Source organism: Heloderma suspectum, chromosome 3 (assembly GCF_057233095.1).
Source record: "Heloderma suspectum isolate Gila_16-S chromosome 3, 16-S_ref, whole genome shotgun sequence".
In the NCBI taxonomy this organism is placed as follows: domain Eukaryota; kingdom Metazoa; phylum Chordata; class Lepidosauria; order Squamata; family Helodermatidae; genus Heloderma; species Heloderma suspectum.
In genome coordinates this window covers 257,390,910-257,406,369 of record NC_139460.1, presented here as the reverse complement: position 1 = coordinate 257,406,369, position 15,460 = coordinate 257,390,910, and the positions used below count along the sequence as shown (strand labels likewise).

The 15,460-nt window shown below is 43.1% G+C and overlaps 1 protein-coding gene across 12 annotated transcripts in view; it reads right to left on the bottom strand.

Annotated features, from left to right (window-relative positions):
- Positions 1-7,305: 7,305 nt before the first annotated feature.
- Positions 7,306-15,460, bottom strand: part of STN1 (STN1 subunit of CST complex) — a 34,761-nt gene continuing 26,606 nt past the window's right edge. For 6 of the 12 annotated variants that reach the window (XM_084846404.1, XM_084846403.1, XM_084846407.1 and 3 more), the window contains 3 exons: positions 14,567-14,689; positions 13,957-14,029; positions 9,081-11,702 (listed from right to left, as the gene is read on the bottom strand). In XM_084846404.1, the coding sequence (XP_084702530.1) occupies positions 11,545-11,702; positions 13,957-14,029; positions 14,567-14,689 (354 nt within the window). In that variant the 3' untranslated portion in view covers positions 9,081-11,544. Of the gene's footprint in view, positions 11,703-13,956; positions 14,030-14,507; positions 14,690-15,460 lie in introns of all 12 variants that reach the window. The other 6 variants (XR_014789499.1, XR_014789498.1, XM_084846408.1 and 3 more) reach the window with 4 other exon arrangements.

The window sequence follows — 15,460 nt, the reverse complement described above, 5'->3', positions numbered from 1 at the left end:
CATTGCCTGGCCCTAATTCTTGGTCAAAATATAATCACATCATTATTTTAATCTCACAAACTATGGATCCAGAGGAGAGCAGGTCTAGCACTAGAAAATCAGTGTGGCACAGTAGTTAGGCCAGAGCAGGGCTGGGGAATGGAATATGTGGCCTCCACACATGTTGGACTGCAATTCCTATCAGCCCCAGTCATCATGGCTAATGGGGAGAGATGATGGGAATTGTAGCCCAACATCATGTGGAGGGCCACATATTCCCACTCCTGGACTAGAGTGTCAGGACTGAGGAGACCCAGATTCAAATCCCTACTCAGTCATGAAGCTCACTCGATGATCTTGGGCCAGTCACTATTTCTCAGCCTAACCTGCCTCACAAGGCTGTTGTGAGTGAAGATAAAATGGGCTGGGGTGGGGAGACCCATAAATGCTGCCTTGAGCTCCTTGGAGAAAAAGTGGGATAGAAATGTATTAAACAAATAAATAGACTCTTCTCTCCAGCTCAATGGAACAAACATGCTCAAATTAATAAGAACAGAGAATATGGAGGACCATTCATATGGGGAGTGCACTTTCTACAGGCTGCAGACAACAGGGTCTGGAACAGGGGAAAAGTATTCTTCCTCTCCCAATAGTTCTCCAAACTGGGAGCCCCATTTTTATATTCTAGAGAGCTTAATTGAAAGAACCATCCCCATCCATTTATATGGAAGAAGAGAGTCTGCAAATCTGGAGCACCAGAGGGAGAGACCATACATACTTTCCTATCACCACAGAGTCTAGGCCCTAGAGTCCTCTCTCTCCCCACCCCACTTTTCTCTTCCCCCTTCCTTCTCAAGCTGCCTTCCAGCCCCCAATGCAGCATGTAGGCTTTAAAACAAATCTCCCACTGGCACCAATGGAAGATTTTTAATAACCCAATTGCTGCACAGTGGAGTGATGGGTGTGTGTGCACGCCACACCGTATAAGGAGGGTTAAGCCTTCCCTCCGAAGCAGTGACCCAATCCCATAATAGTTCCCCACCCCTTCTCGCCACACAGCCAAAGGCCTCTCCAAATGGAACTCCAGGTTGCAGCCACTGTCTCCTCCTTCTTAGAACATACTTAAAAGAGCCACCTCTATTGAGTTATATTTGTGTTGGGGATGGGGGGGGCAGGAAAAAGGGGATTCACAACAAAGAAAAACATTGACTGGGCTAGCATGCTGGCCCCTCCCCATCCCTGGGAATATATACACATGTGTATGGTATATGAACATGGTGTGTGGGGTTGTGAATACGTGAGTGGTTTATGCATGTGATGTCCTTTCCCTTCCAAAGGTGTGAATTAGGGCTGTGTACCACCTTGTCACAAAGCCCAAATAACGAGGCAAAGCGGGCTTATTCAGAGAAAAATCCTCATGGTATGAAGCGGGTCAGAGCAGTACCGAAGCGCCCCCCCCCCCGAAGTGCCTCCTCTGCCTTATATATTCAGAGCTCTACTCAATGCCTGAGCAGTCCAGACAGGCTGTCTCCAAAATGTATCAACTTCTGAAAGCTCATGCAAAGGGGCAGGAGGAGGAGGAGGATTTAATATAATATTATATAATAGTATTTAATATTAGATAATAATTATTAAATAAAAATAAATGGAATTATTAAAAAAATATGGAAAGGAGACATGAATATATCTAATACAAATATTATTAGATATTATATTAAATATTATTTAATATATTATCTAATAATATTTGTATTAGATATATTCATGTCTCCTTTCCATATTTTTTCTAACTAACATAGCTTTTCCTCTCTCATTGCTGCTACGCTCCCCCCTCTCCTGCCATTCCTGTGTTTATGTCGCTTCTGGACTCTGGAAAAGGCTGCATTTGTTGTTTAAGGTCGACCTGGTTTCTCCATTCTACTACCTTGTCATTTTTGTCTGTCAATTCTCTTTTTTAGATATTTAAAACCTAGTCTTATTTCAATTTTTAAAAGCAAACATTGACTTCTAGGCATGTTCCTACTCCCCCCCCCCCCTTGAGTCATATTCAAGCATTTAGTTTTTTCTTGCTTTCTAAATTCTTAAATAAAAGCATATTATAGCAGCCTACGCATGTAGTGTTTGGTTCCCCCCTCCCCCATTGCTGAAGTGAACCGTCTGTGTCTTCTCTGTGTTAATCCTCCCAAACCAGAAATTAAATTTTTTTTTTAATTATTGTTTGCTGTTCTTGGCTCTTATCTTATTGCCTCTGCTATCATCCTGTATTTCTTGAAGTTAACCTGCCTTCCATAAAAGAACATGAAATATGAAACAATAAATTAAAGACACCCATCCTTTGCTTAGGTAGTTCTGCTTTTCTTTAGCTCTTTTGTGTCTGTGCCCATGTCTGTGTGCATGCTAGGTTGTTGTTCCGCCAACAACATACGTCCAGATTTCAAGACAGTGTTGAAAAATCATGAGACACATAGTATTTATATTAATTACCTTCTTATTCCAATAACACTCCACTGTGTGGCAAAGCAATCCAGCACAATATGAGGCATCTTTGGGGTGTTGGCAGGGGCAGAGATGGGCGAGGTGCTGCTGTCACTAGCAGCACCATTAGGCAAGTTGTCTGTCGCCTAGTCCAGATAGCGCACCTCAGTGCAGTCAGGCAGCAGAGTGCAGAGGCCAGTTGCAGTGGTTCAGAGGTCACTGTTCGAGGAGGCTGGTGTGGGCAGGTGCAGTAGTTGCACTTTTGCCCAAGGTGCAGCAGCATCCTGTAGTGGAAGAGGGGAGCCCGCTGATGGACGGTATGTCAGAGGTGTCTGATGTCCTCAGCATGGTGGAAGGTGAAGAGGAGGAGATCCTCCAGGGTGTGTTAGAGGAGAAGCAGCAGACAGAGGCTCCAGCACCCAACCCCTCTTCCATTGTTACCCCGCTCGTGTGGTGTGCCCCCAGACTCAAGGCAGGCAGTCTGTGTCTCCTCCTCCCCTGAAACATCAGAGCAGCATCGTGTGGGACCAATTTGAGTTGGGAGCGGATCCCAGTATACAGTGTGCCGCCACTGTAAGGCATCTCTGAGCAGGGGAAAACAGCCAGGGCACTACAGCACCAGCAGCCTGCTCCTGCACTTAGGAGGCAGCACCAATCGGTCTTGCTCGGGGAAGAGGCCCCCACGTCCCAGCAGGCAGGCAGCAGGGGCAAGCAGAAGGCCGGTAGTGCTGCCGGAACTCCTGCAAGCTCTCCAGCTCTCACCCCCAAGAGGCTTAGGCAGGCCACCATGGAGGAGATGGGGTGGGGGAAGGATGGGTCCACCAGGTGAAGCTTCCAGCGTTCAAAAATCAGTAGCCCTTCTGGGCTAGGCACTGACTGTGTTCATTCAAGATACATTCAAAATACTTATTTAGTGTGTGCTTAGAAATAAACAAAAACAGATAAAAAATAACCTCTTCCAGCCTGCCTGCCATGTAATATGTGTATTCAGCTACAGAAAGGCTGAGCCAGTGATTCTTCTGAATAAGGGTTGTTTTGCACTTCAAAGAAACCTGCAGCAGAGATAAGGGATAGTGACCTCTGCTTCAACACACTTTTCCTTCTGAGTTTGGTCTGAGTTTCTCGGAATATCAAATTCAACTGGCTCCTAGCACACAAGCCAGTGGGCCAAAGTGCCTGGAATTTGACAAGTGGGATGCCCTCAAGGGGGGCTGAGAGGGGCCCAGGTGTCACGCACGTCTGTGGAAACAGGGAGAAGTTATGTCTCTTGCTTTCTGTTTTTGTGGGGAAAAAATCAAATTTCACCAGCGCCTTGCACACAAGCAGTGGGCCAAAGTGCCTAGACTTTGGTGGGTGGGATGACCTTGAGGCGTGCTGGGAGGGGCCCAGGCTCAACACCCATTGGTGGAAACAGGGAGAAGTTATGGCTTTGGCAGTTTTCCTGGAAAAATGCAAATTTCACCTGCGCCTGGCACACGAGCCAGTGGGCCCAACTGCCTGGGCTTTGGGGGGTGCAGTGCCCTTGAGGGGGGCTGGGAGAGGCTAAGGTGTCGTGTGTGTGTGTGTGTGTGTTTGTGTGTAAACCTGGAGAAGTTACAGCTCTTTGCTTTGAGAGTTTCTGTGGAAAACATCAGATTTTAACTCCACCTAGCACAAAAACCACTGGGCCAAAATGTCTGAAATTTTGGTGGTGGCCTCATCTCCAGGGGGGTGGAGAGGTCCCCAAATGTCATGCCTGTATCATAAAAACTAAAAAGGTTATGACCATTTGTGTTTTCCATGCAAGTTAATGGGAAAACACCAAAAACAGGCGATACGGATATCCGAATCTTGCTTCTGATCTGAGTCAGAGAGGAGGGGGCCACTTCAGAGGATTCGAAGTAGCATCCGAAGCAGACCAGGGCTCCATGAACAGCCCTAGTGTAAATATTTGTAAGCTTCCATTAAATAAAAAAAAGTATAGTCCTTTCAATCCCAAGGGTTCAGGATGGGTAAAACACTATACTAATATTTGTGTAAATTGACTTCAGGGAATTATTGCCCACAAACAATTTGAGGATACTTTTATATGACACAGAATTGGACCCCAGCATCTACACCAGCAAAGAGCCTTCTCAGGTTGATTTTGAGACATATGTATTTAGTAGACACAATACAAGATGAAAAAGAAACAGTATATTGATGCGTGAATTTACAGCACAATCCTGTGTGTGTCTATTCAGAGGTAAACCCAACTGACTCAAGTGGCATTTCCTTTCATGTACATATGTACAGGATTGCAGCCTAACAGTGCAGTCTATACATGTCTATGCAGAAGTAAGTCCCATTTATTTCAATGGGGATTACTCTCAGGTGAGTACAGGATTGTAGCCTAAATGACCTACTCACTCTCCCGCCATCATACTCTCGCCCTGTACAGATTAAATTCAGACATAACCCAATTAGCTCCGTAGTCTTGGAAAATCTAGGATTACCTTCATGGGGTGCAGCGCTTTAATTTGTGGGTTATGCCTCTTACCATATTAATTTCACATACAGGGAACAAACCAAGAAAAATGTTCTTTGTTTGCTTTTAATAGAACTAAATGTGAGGGGCAGGCTGCCCACCCCCACCCCCTTCCCATGACATAGTGGGTGAGGTTCCTGATGAGTGAAGGAGGGGAGAGAGGTCCAAGCCTTAAGAGGATGGTTAGCCAAGTTGCCGTTTTAAATGTGTGGATGTCACAATTATCTGCACAGTTCTGGGGGGAAAAGCTTATTTTATTGAGGGGGAGGAAAAAAACACACTTGTAAATGAAGGCACCCACAGGAGAGAGTATGTTGGTTTATCCTAGCTCTCTTCACATCACAAGCGTCTTTATGCGTCTGCCTGTCACAGAGGCTTCATTTGGCAGCAGCCCTCTTTTTTCTGTGTTTCAGGTGGTCTTTGCAATGCTGGTAGTCCCAAAACTTCTTGTAAATTGAGAACTTGATCAGGAAACAGCCGAGAGAAAATAAACAAGGACAGCCCAGCCTTCACTGTGCCAAATTCACAGAGGCTATTTTTGTTAAGACATTTTAAAACCTTATTATATAGTGAAAGTGAAGGGGACATACAGTCAGGGCCAGAAATATTGGAACAAGGATAACTGTTTTGGCATTTGGCCTCTGTACACCACCACATTGAAGTTGAAAGGAAACACACCCAGATGGGAGTGAAGTCAGGACTTCCAGCTGTAATTCAAGGGGTTTGACAAAAGTGGGGCACTAACCATTCAGGAAGGACAGCCAGTGGCATACACACACACACACACACACCCATCGTTGGTGGCTCATAAGTAATGGAACGAATGGCTGACAAGCAGCGGCATGGCATGTTTCCTGGGTAACCCATGACCAAGCAAGCAGATAAAAGGCCTGGGGGTGGTTCTGAGTGTGACATTTGCATTTGGTAGCTGTTCACTGGAACTCCCAACATGAGGTCCAAAGAGGTGTCCATGTGAGTGAAGGAGGCCATCATTAGGCTGAGGAAACAAAATAAACCCATCAGAGAGAGAGCAAAAACAGTGGGAGTGGCCAACACGACAGTTTGGAACATCCTGAAAAAGAAGGAATTAATGGGCAAGCTCAGCAACAGCAAAAGGCCTGGAAGACCACAGAAGACGACTACAGTGGATGATAGCAGAATTCTGCTCATGGTGAAGAGGAACCCTTTCACAACATCCAGACAGGTCAAGAACGCTCTTGAAGAGGTAGGCATGTCATTGTCAACATCTACAGTCAAGAGAGGTGCAAACCACTGGTAACGCTCAAGAACAGAAAAGCCAGATTAGCCTTTGCCAGCAAACACCTAAAAAGCCTGCCCAGTTCTGGAATAAGATTCTTTGGACAGATGAAACCAAGATTAACTTGTACCAGAATGATGGGAAGAGGAAAGTATGGAGAAGGAAAGGAACAGCTCATGATTCAAAGCACACCACATCATCTGTCAAACATGGTGAAGGCAGTGTCATGGCATGGGCAATGGAACCGGGTCACTGGTGTTTATTGATGACCTGACTGCTGATAAAAGCAGCAGGATGAATTGTGAAGTGTATAGGGCTATACTTTCTGCTCAGATTCAGCTGAATGCTGCCAAACTGATAGGACGCCGCTTCATATTGCAGATGGATAATGACCCAAAACATACAGCAAAAGCTAGCCAAGAGTTTCTCAAGGAAAAGAAGCAGGATGTTCTTCAATGGCCAACTCAGTCACCCAATAGAGCATGCTTTTCACTTCCAGAAGACAAGACTGAAGGCAGAAAGACCCACAAACAAGCAGCAGCTGAAGGCAGCTGCAGTATAGGCCTGGCAAAGCATCTCGAGGGAGGAAACTCAGCAATTGGTCATGTCCATGGGTTCCAGACTTCAGGCAGTCATTGACTGCAAAGGATTTTCATCCAGGTATTAAAGGCGATCCTTAAGTTTGACATGATGTTGGTTTGTTCCATTACTTATGAGCCACCAACGATGGGTGTGTGTGTATGCCACTGGCTGTCCTTCCTGAATGGTTAGTGCCCCACTTTTGTCAAACCCCTTGAATTACAGCTGAAAGTCCTGACTTCGCTCCCATCTGGGTGTGTTTCCTTTCAACTTCAATGTGGTGGTGTACGGAGGCCAACTGCCAAAACAGTTATCCTTGTTCCAATTATTTCTGGCCCTGACTGTATAAATGTACTCTGTCAGCAAAGGCAGGCACAATATAACAGGTTCAAGATAATAGCACCTACCAACCTATACTTTTTTTATATATTTTTTTTTACATGTCCTTGTACAAACTGAACAACGATGGCCTGCTTATTTCAAATGGGCCCAGCACACGTTTTCTTTTGTCAAACAAGTTTATGGAACTTGAGCATGCTTGAGTGCACATTTAAACTCTGGTCAGCAAATGACCTTGCGACCCACTTAGGGCAAGAGGACACCAATCCAGTAAACTTGATACTGGAGATACAGTATACACTTTTAGGGCTTAGGTCCTGCTGTGCAATATGAGACAAGAGCACAACAAATAACTTTGCTAGAGCGGTCTCTGCCTAGAGCTGAGATGCTTTCTACAAAAGTCACAAATGTTTTCAGTTTCCTCCTCTTCTTACTGGAATAGAGCAATGGAATAACTCCTCTCTGTTTTAGGTGAAGTAACCACCAGTTCTTGTGCTCGATATTCAGAAATCTTTACTTATGTCAAAATCCGAGTTCAAGAAGAGGACTAGAAAAATCATAAACATTGGAAATATCATTGGTTTGAGATGCACAAACACAGCAGAATTATAAGGCTTGACAATACTACTGGATAATGCTACTTTGGGCTACAGGTAGCTTGCTGTATGTTCTTTCCCCCACCTCCCAGGAAAAATCCCGCTCACTGCACAAAGAAAAATAGAATGCCAGACTAGTCTAACCCCCTCTCCATGAAATTAGGTTTTAAAATAACACTCATACAGTTAATGTGTGCAAAAATATTTTTGTTAAGATCAGAGAGAGCATTTGAAGATGTGATCCCTTTCTGTTATTTAAACAAAACAACCCAGTTTACAGCCCAGTTAAGAGGCTGCATGATTGACAAACTAGAATATATTAGAATACAATTTCTGATTCACCGGTACAACTAGGTGCCCTGTTTAACAGACAGAACATCTAGTCCAACTCTGTCATAAGTATTTCTCTCACCCAGCCCACATATGTACATCTGCACTAACCCTATAGTTATGCCACAGGCAAAGTATAAGAACATGCCCCATGGTTTCTGTATGATTATGGTAATCGTTCAAGAAGCATTGAGCTTAGTGAGATAAAGCGAATCAAGATTTCGACTAACCGAATAATACCTCAAGCCTTTTCAAACATTTTGGAAAACATTTTTGAAAATAATAACATTTGTTGTTGTTGTTCAGTCGTACTTGAATGTGCCCTAAATAACAAGGTCTTGCTGGCTTAGAATCTGTTGTCGGAAGTGCTGCAGTAGTCTAGTGTTGCAGATGCAGAAAAAAAAAGTACCGCTCATGGCCTTCTGAGACCTGCTCTTCAGGTGTCTGAGCTACTTGACCAAATATTACATTTGCTTGCCTCACTGATTTTGCAAGCTGTTGCTTGGATCTCTGAGCCCCATTTGTACCTGCCTCCAAATCTAACCTAGCTGTGCTTCTAAACTTGGCTGTTTGGCTATAGCACAGCTTAGCTACAGATTCTGCACTAGCCACTGGATATGGCTATGAAGCTTGACTTCCCATCTCTGATTCAGTGTTAATTTTCTTTTGGTTGGGATATGCTTTACTAACAGCAAATTTACTAGCTCCAGCCAATCCTTCTTTCTATATCACATAGCTTGGGTTCTTGGTCAGCTCTCTAAGCAGTATGTGTCTGTTTTTCTCTCTTTGGGCCATGACATAAAACATATTCCATTTAAATCAGTTGGTTAAACCTTTATCAGTACATAAAGAAACGTCTTTAAAGAACATAGTTGCATGGTCCATCTGTTGTTCATGTTTGCTTCAACAGCACCACACTGTGGCTAGATACATACTAGCAGATGTTTTGCCATACTTCCCAAGATACGTTAGCAGCACAAGACACATAAATCAGATCAACAGAGTAGAATTTCTAAGCGAGGAGACCTAAGATCTATTTTATGGATATTATATTACTGAAGTCATGAAACAATGCATCTATCTTATTCCATGAGACTCCATTTTTTTTCTGAAAGAACATTTCAAGAGAGAGGATATCAGAAAACCCATTTGCATTGCCCAGTGTAAAGGAATGCTCTTTTGGCATCAAAATAACAAGGGTGAGAAGATGAGACAGCGTTTTAAATTTTTGCAGCAGAAAAAAAGTTTTCTCTGGCTAGGATTCTTCTGTGAAGAAAGTAGGGTTGCCGGAGAAATCCACAACAGATTCAAATGAGTTCGGATTTCTATGAAACTGAGCTGTGGTTTCCAGAGTGGACCGACTTTTTCCAAGTCAGGCAGACTTGCAGACCAGTTGTCACTTCTGGGGGGCATTTGCAAACTAATGAAATTCTCGTACAACCCCTCCCCCCAATTCAGCCAATGAGCAGACAACGGAATGAAAGACACCTGACAATCCATGAAACACGGACAGAACAGATTTAACAAAATCCGTACATCCCTAGAAGACGGACATTAGAAAAAGGGAAACATCCTGCAAAAATCCCACAAAAAACTAAACTCTGCCTAATAAACCCCAGGAACCAAATTGCAAGATACTCACTGCTTCAAAAGAAAATGCCCAAAGGCAGAAATACTTTAAAGAAAAAAAAGCACTGAATGTTTACCCAGGTCACTTATCTACCACATAGCACAAGGACAGCAGATCTGGCATTGTTCGCTTCACACATGTGGGCATGACAGTCATGCATTTACAAATAAGTCCACGTGGCAGCTGGAATGACACACAGGGACTTCCTGTGCCAAAATCATAAAGTGCTGGCGCAAACAAGAGGCTCTTGACAGACAGTATCACTTGGAGCAAGGATCTTATCTGCTGGAGGCCTGCCATAAGGATGCATGTGCTAAACAAGGCCATTTATAGATCATGAGGCATTCCATCAGCATTATGGAATATGGGGTGAGGATGGGAGAGAGACAAGGTCCACAGTCTAACAAAGTATATTTATTAAGATATATATATTTAAGTATTTTCCTCCTGAGCATTCTTGGGGTGTTTTACAATCAAGAAACTTCCAACATAAAACACTACATATATAATCTCTCTCTCTCTCTCTCTCTCTCTCTCTCTCTCTCTCTCTCTCTCTCAGCATGTACATTTCACTGCCATTCTTCCTTGTGATAGTTCCAGAAGTGGTGCTCAGCTGGGAGTACCCTCTGGAATTGTCTCCCCTCCTATTTTGTGGAAGATATAAATAGTGCCTGCTGTCCCTTTTAGTCTCTTGATTCTAAACGTGTTTTTACACATTTGAATGTTCTTTAGGAAGCTATTGTAAGGCTCATAGCTTAGGAAATATCCCCTTCCTTATAGCATTATCTGAACAGAATGATGCCGTATTTCTGGTGGCAAACCTTTGAAGGTCTGGAGAGTGGTTGACTTCTTGCTGGGGGGAAAAAGGGCAGTCACTGCAGCTAGGACTGTTCTTGTTGTGAGAGGCTCTAGTTTGAGTGCTTCACCCACTACTAACAAAGGGGTGCAAAACCCCAGGCCCAGGAGCCAAATCCAGCCTTCTGGGGTTCCCCAGATGGCCATAACCTGAACCAGATAGTTCAACTCCCTCCCAAAGTCCATCCTAATGATCTGCTAAGACCTAAGCCTTAAGAGATGAATTTTAACTTTTCAGAATTGGGGAAAAAATGCACAAAAGCCGGGAAACCACAAAACTATTGGTAGTTAGAGGAAAGAGGCATAGTATGTCACCCTGGGAGCCTGGGTGGAGATGTCTCAGTTCCTATAGTAGACAACGGTACAATCCCTTTTGAGCAGATTGCTGTTCTTCAAAATAGTCCGTGAGTGGAACAACATGATTGGACATACAAACTGCTATTTATGGAGTATGTGAAAGGCACATACCATTAACAAGTATGTGGGTCTTGAGATTTGCCCACAAGACATCCCTTTAGCAATGTGATCTTTAATTCAGTGTGATTTCCAAAGTTTACAAATTACCAGTGGACAGTATGTATATGGTAGTTTACAGAACATTAAAAATCTAAGACTCAAAGACAGTGCAAACATCTAAGGAAGGAGGCTTCAGTGCATTCACACTGCATCTGCCTATTGAATTATGAGGGCTGAATGCAAAGTTCATTGTTTTGTCTCCAATCCAACCACAAGAGGGCATTCATAACGTGATAGTGTTCCCTATTTTAAAAGGTCCCTGTGTTTACTACCTGGAACATCAGAAACAGATGCGTGTGCTTCAAAAATAATTACATGTTCTGAAATCTGGAGTAAAACAAAATAAATAAAAATGTCATCATGCAGCATCTTCTAAGTTAGAAAAGATGGAATAGGAACACAGTTGAGTCCTCAGTGTTGGAGTTATTCTTAGTGCTGACTGGCTAAAACATGGTTCAAGAAGCCTGTGGCATCCGTTGCTTTAAAAGACAATGTAGTGTCCCTCCATGGTAGTGACAACATCACTGTTAGTCTCCAACCAGTCCAGGAGACAACAAACCACAGCTTCAGTAACGTAAGGGCTATAGCTCTGTTGAATACAACTGAGAATGTGACGGCGATGGCAGCCCTTTTCAGCATCTATAGAAATAAAGTAAACTAGAATGTTAAATGGATGGACTGTGTGTGTACGCATTTTAAAAACTTGAATGTGTCCTATTAAATTCCATAGGAGAATCTCACAAAGCGAAGGTATGCAGACTTTTCACACACAGGAATTACCTTGCAAGCCACAATTGATTGATTCATATATTCAATCACTGTCAAATATTTATGTATTGCCAGTATCTCCTGTGACCAAACTATTGCATTGCCTCTCATTCCTCAAAAAAAGTATAAAGTTGCATACACTATGTGTTACACTTAGCCTTTGTTGTTTTCAACTGCAGGACCAGTCATCTAGTCAGAAACAGCACCAGGTCTGACACCATTATCCATAGCAAAGTGCCTGCACAACACTTACATCCTCTAAGAAGAGGAGGCCAATCCTAGATAAGCAGGAAAGGCCCCCATTTCTTGTTCTAGAGTCTAGTTTACTGGCTAGCTGCTTACTGGGACACATTTGAAGTTTGTTGTTCTGAATAGTCCCACCTATATAAATACTGCAGTATATGCATGTGTAATGGGGAGAAGTATATTTCTGTCTCTCTCACCCTTACCCCTCCTAACAGATTGGGCTATTCCATTCAAGAGCCCTTCCTACCAATGTGCACTAGCTAGATCCATCCTTTGGCTGCTAAGAGCAAGGAATGAATCCTTTGCAGGGGCATAAGGCTGAGGCCACTTTCTTGCCATGGATTGGGGGAATGATTTCCTCAGAATTCCACATTCTCCTCCAAAGAGAAAACAAACATATGTACACATCACTGATAAATCATAGAACAGTAGGTTTGGAAAGGGCCTACAAGGCCATCGAGTCCAACCCCTTAACCATTAAGAAGTTCAGAAGTATTAAAAACTCCTAGAATACTCTTAGCTAGAAACAATAAGGGCATCTCTGCTATATAAAAGCAAAACAAGTGAAACCAGCCTAGCTTCCTTCATAGGATAAATGGTGTGATTGAAAAAAGGATAATTTTTATATGTCATTTATTTCAGCCAAGTTTTTGACACATGGCACTCTCATAAGTTGCAGAAGAGCAGTGCTTTTGTCTTCCTCTTATGGTACAGGTATATATATACACTTACTCTTCTTGGTTGTCATGTTTTATATGGTTTTTTTTAGTTCCTCAGGTGGTACTTGCTAAAACATGAACACCTTTGCCAGAGGTGCAACCAGTAATATTCTGATAAAGGATTGTACATTTTTATGTAGTTGTCACAGAGACCAACTGGACAGTGTCTGTGACTCAGACAAGACTGGCCTCTGTCCTATTGCAGAATTTTGGAACTATTTTTAATTTAAAGTTCTTTGATTATTATTTCAGCTCATTACTGCATGAGTACTTTCTTTCTTTCTTACAAGAGCACTGATGTGGCCCTTCTAAAAAGGGAAACGTATGCAAGGCCAACACCACCCACTTACCCTGCATCAATCTTTTGTTTTGATTCTTCCCTTTGAAGAAGGAGGGTGCACTTCCTCTTTCACATAATGCTTTCACTTTTGTAGTGTAATCTGCCAGTGTTTTCAATTCCTGTCGCTAACCAATCAGAGGCCTTCATGGATGAGCTGGACAGTGTTTACATTAGAGACCACTGCCAAACACACACCAGACACTATTAAAAGGATTCTCGTGACTGTGCTCCTCCCTTATTCACAGAGAGGCTGCCTGTGTTTCTTAGAGATGCAACTTTCTCCAATGTGACATGCAGAGATACAGATGGGCACGAGGGGAGACCAAAAGAGATCGAAGCCAATTTATAGGGCCACAAAGAAGCACATGAGCCTAGATTTTGCCAGCAGGTATGAAAACTGCCCCCATGGGTAGGTGGAAAAGTTCAGAAAGAAGCCTCAAGTACAAGATAACTTGTTTGGGTGCTGGCTCACCACTGACACTTCCATTACCACATTTCGTTTTGCAGATACCATACCTGAAGGCATTTTCCCCAAATTGGCAGATATTTTCCAGAAGATTCACAATGCTGAATGAGAAGCAGGGTGAACCAAAAGCAATCTTACTTCATTGCAAAAAACAAGAAGAAATGGCATTAAACATTACAACAAGGGAGGTGACAGATATACTCACCCTCTCCTGCTGGACTAACAGTAGCCAATTCCACCTTCCCATAGTAGTTACTTTGGTTTGGTGTATGATTATTACTTAAATAATTTAAATTCAATTATTCCTTATTTGTATGGGACTGTGTTTGCAATCAGAGAACTGCCCATACTTACATTTTGGCCTCTTACAATCAGCTCTGAGGACTTCAAGGGTCACTCTGTGCAATTTTCTATCCTGTTCCGTCACCTAGAGGACAAAGGAGACATCCCTAAATTAGAACAACGTAGATTATAATATATGAAATATGAGAGCCAGGCCTACCATTAGAGATCACTGTATTCCCCCCACTCCCCACCCCAAATAACATAATATTGGAAATGAACACTCCAAGGTATGTTCTTCAGCATGCAAAGAGATTCCAAGCTTACAAGAGTCTAATTTAAAACCATCCCTCTGTTCAGAGGGCTACGGTGGAACAGACTACCCTGTTCCACCAGGATTTCCATTTATTTACTCTTACCTTCTAGATTCCCCAGGTTATATATATGGCACAGTAAAGACCTTAGCTCTGTAAGCATTCCATGTGCACCTGACCATCTTAAAGTGCACCTTCCATGTGTACTAGCTTATTCGCATGTAACATTATCATACTAGCAGCATACTCCACATAAGCATATTTAAATGTGACCAGATGCGTGGAAAGCTACATGGGTAAGGGCTTTACCTGTTTATACAGCTTGTATAAGCCATACAACATGTATAATCCAGGCCTTAGATACGCACATAATACAGATCCTTGGGATTCTTTGATTTCTGGAAAAGAACACCCTTTTCCTGCAGCACCTTTATTGCTTCTGTGAAGGTGTCCCTAATCAGTTTGGAGAGGGAACCAGCTTTGGAATCCATCTGAGTGGGAAAAACAGAGAAAAGGAGCCATATTTGCATAACGAGGCATGAGTAGCATGCAAGTCAGATGCATTTTGGGGTTGTTTATTTGGGTCTGCACAGGGAATCAAAGCACTCAGAAGCACTCTCCTTTAAATTGCCACAAAGGTTTTGCCCTGGAGATTAAAAAGGTTCGAACAAACCTTACTTCAGCAGCTGGAAGAATTGGCTGCCTAAGTAATTACCTCATGAGACATTGATCCACTCCTAATATGAAAAGGGAAATGAACTAAGGGGCTGCAAAAGGAGAGAAGCGTACGCTGATTATTTGCTTTGGTCTAGTGCATCAATCCTGTCTGAAGACAGACTTAATTAAGAATACTCTCTGTGTGAGCTGCCACAAGGCTCAGCTTGGATAGCTCCTGAAAGAGAATTGCTAATGACGAACTTCCCAAGACTGACAGAAAAAGCACAAGAAATGGATGTTCACTTGGAAGTACAAGAGAGGAGCTTCTTGGGAATCCGGACACCTATGTTTTATTAACCTTTTTCTTTGCTGTACAGACAGCTTCACATTCTTGTGCTTGCTTACGCCTCAGCCCACAGCATCACCATTTGGATGATTACAGACCACGCTCTCCCACTTTGGGCTAATCTATTAGTATGCTGGTTATGGAGGACCCTGCTTCAGTTGGGGGGGGGGGTCCTCTGCACTCTAGTATAGGCCCACCAAAATATATACATTTCATACACCTCCTTTCGGGCTGTTCACACAACACGCTAACCCACACT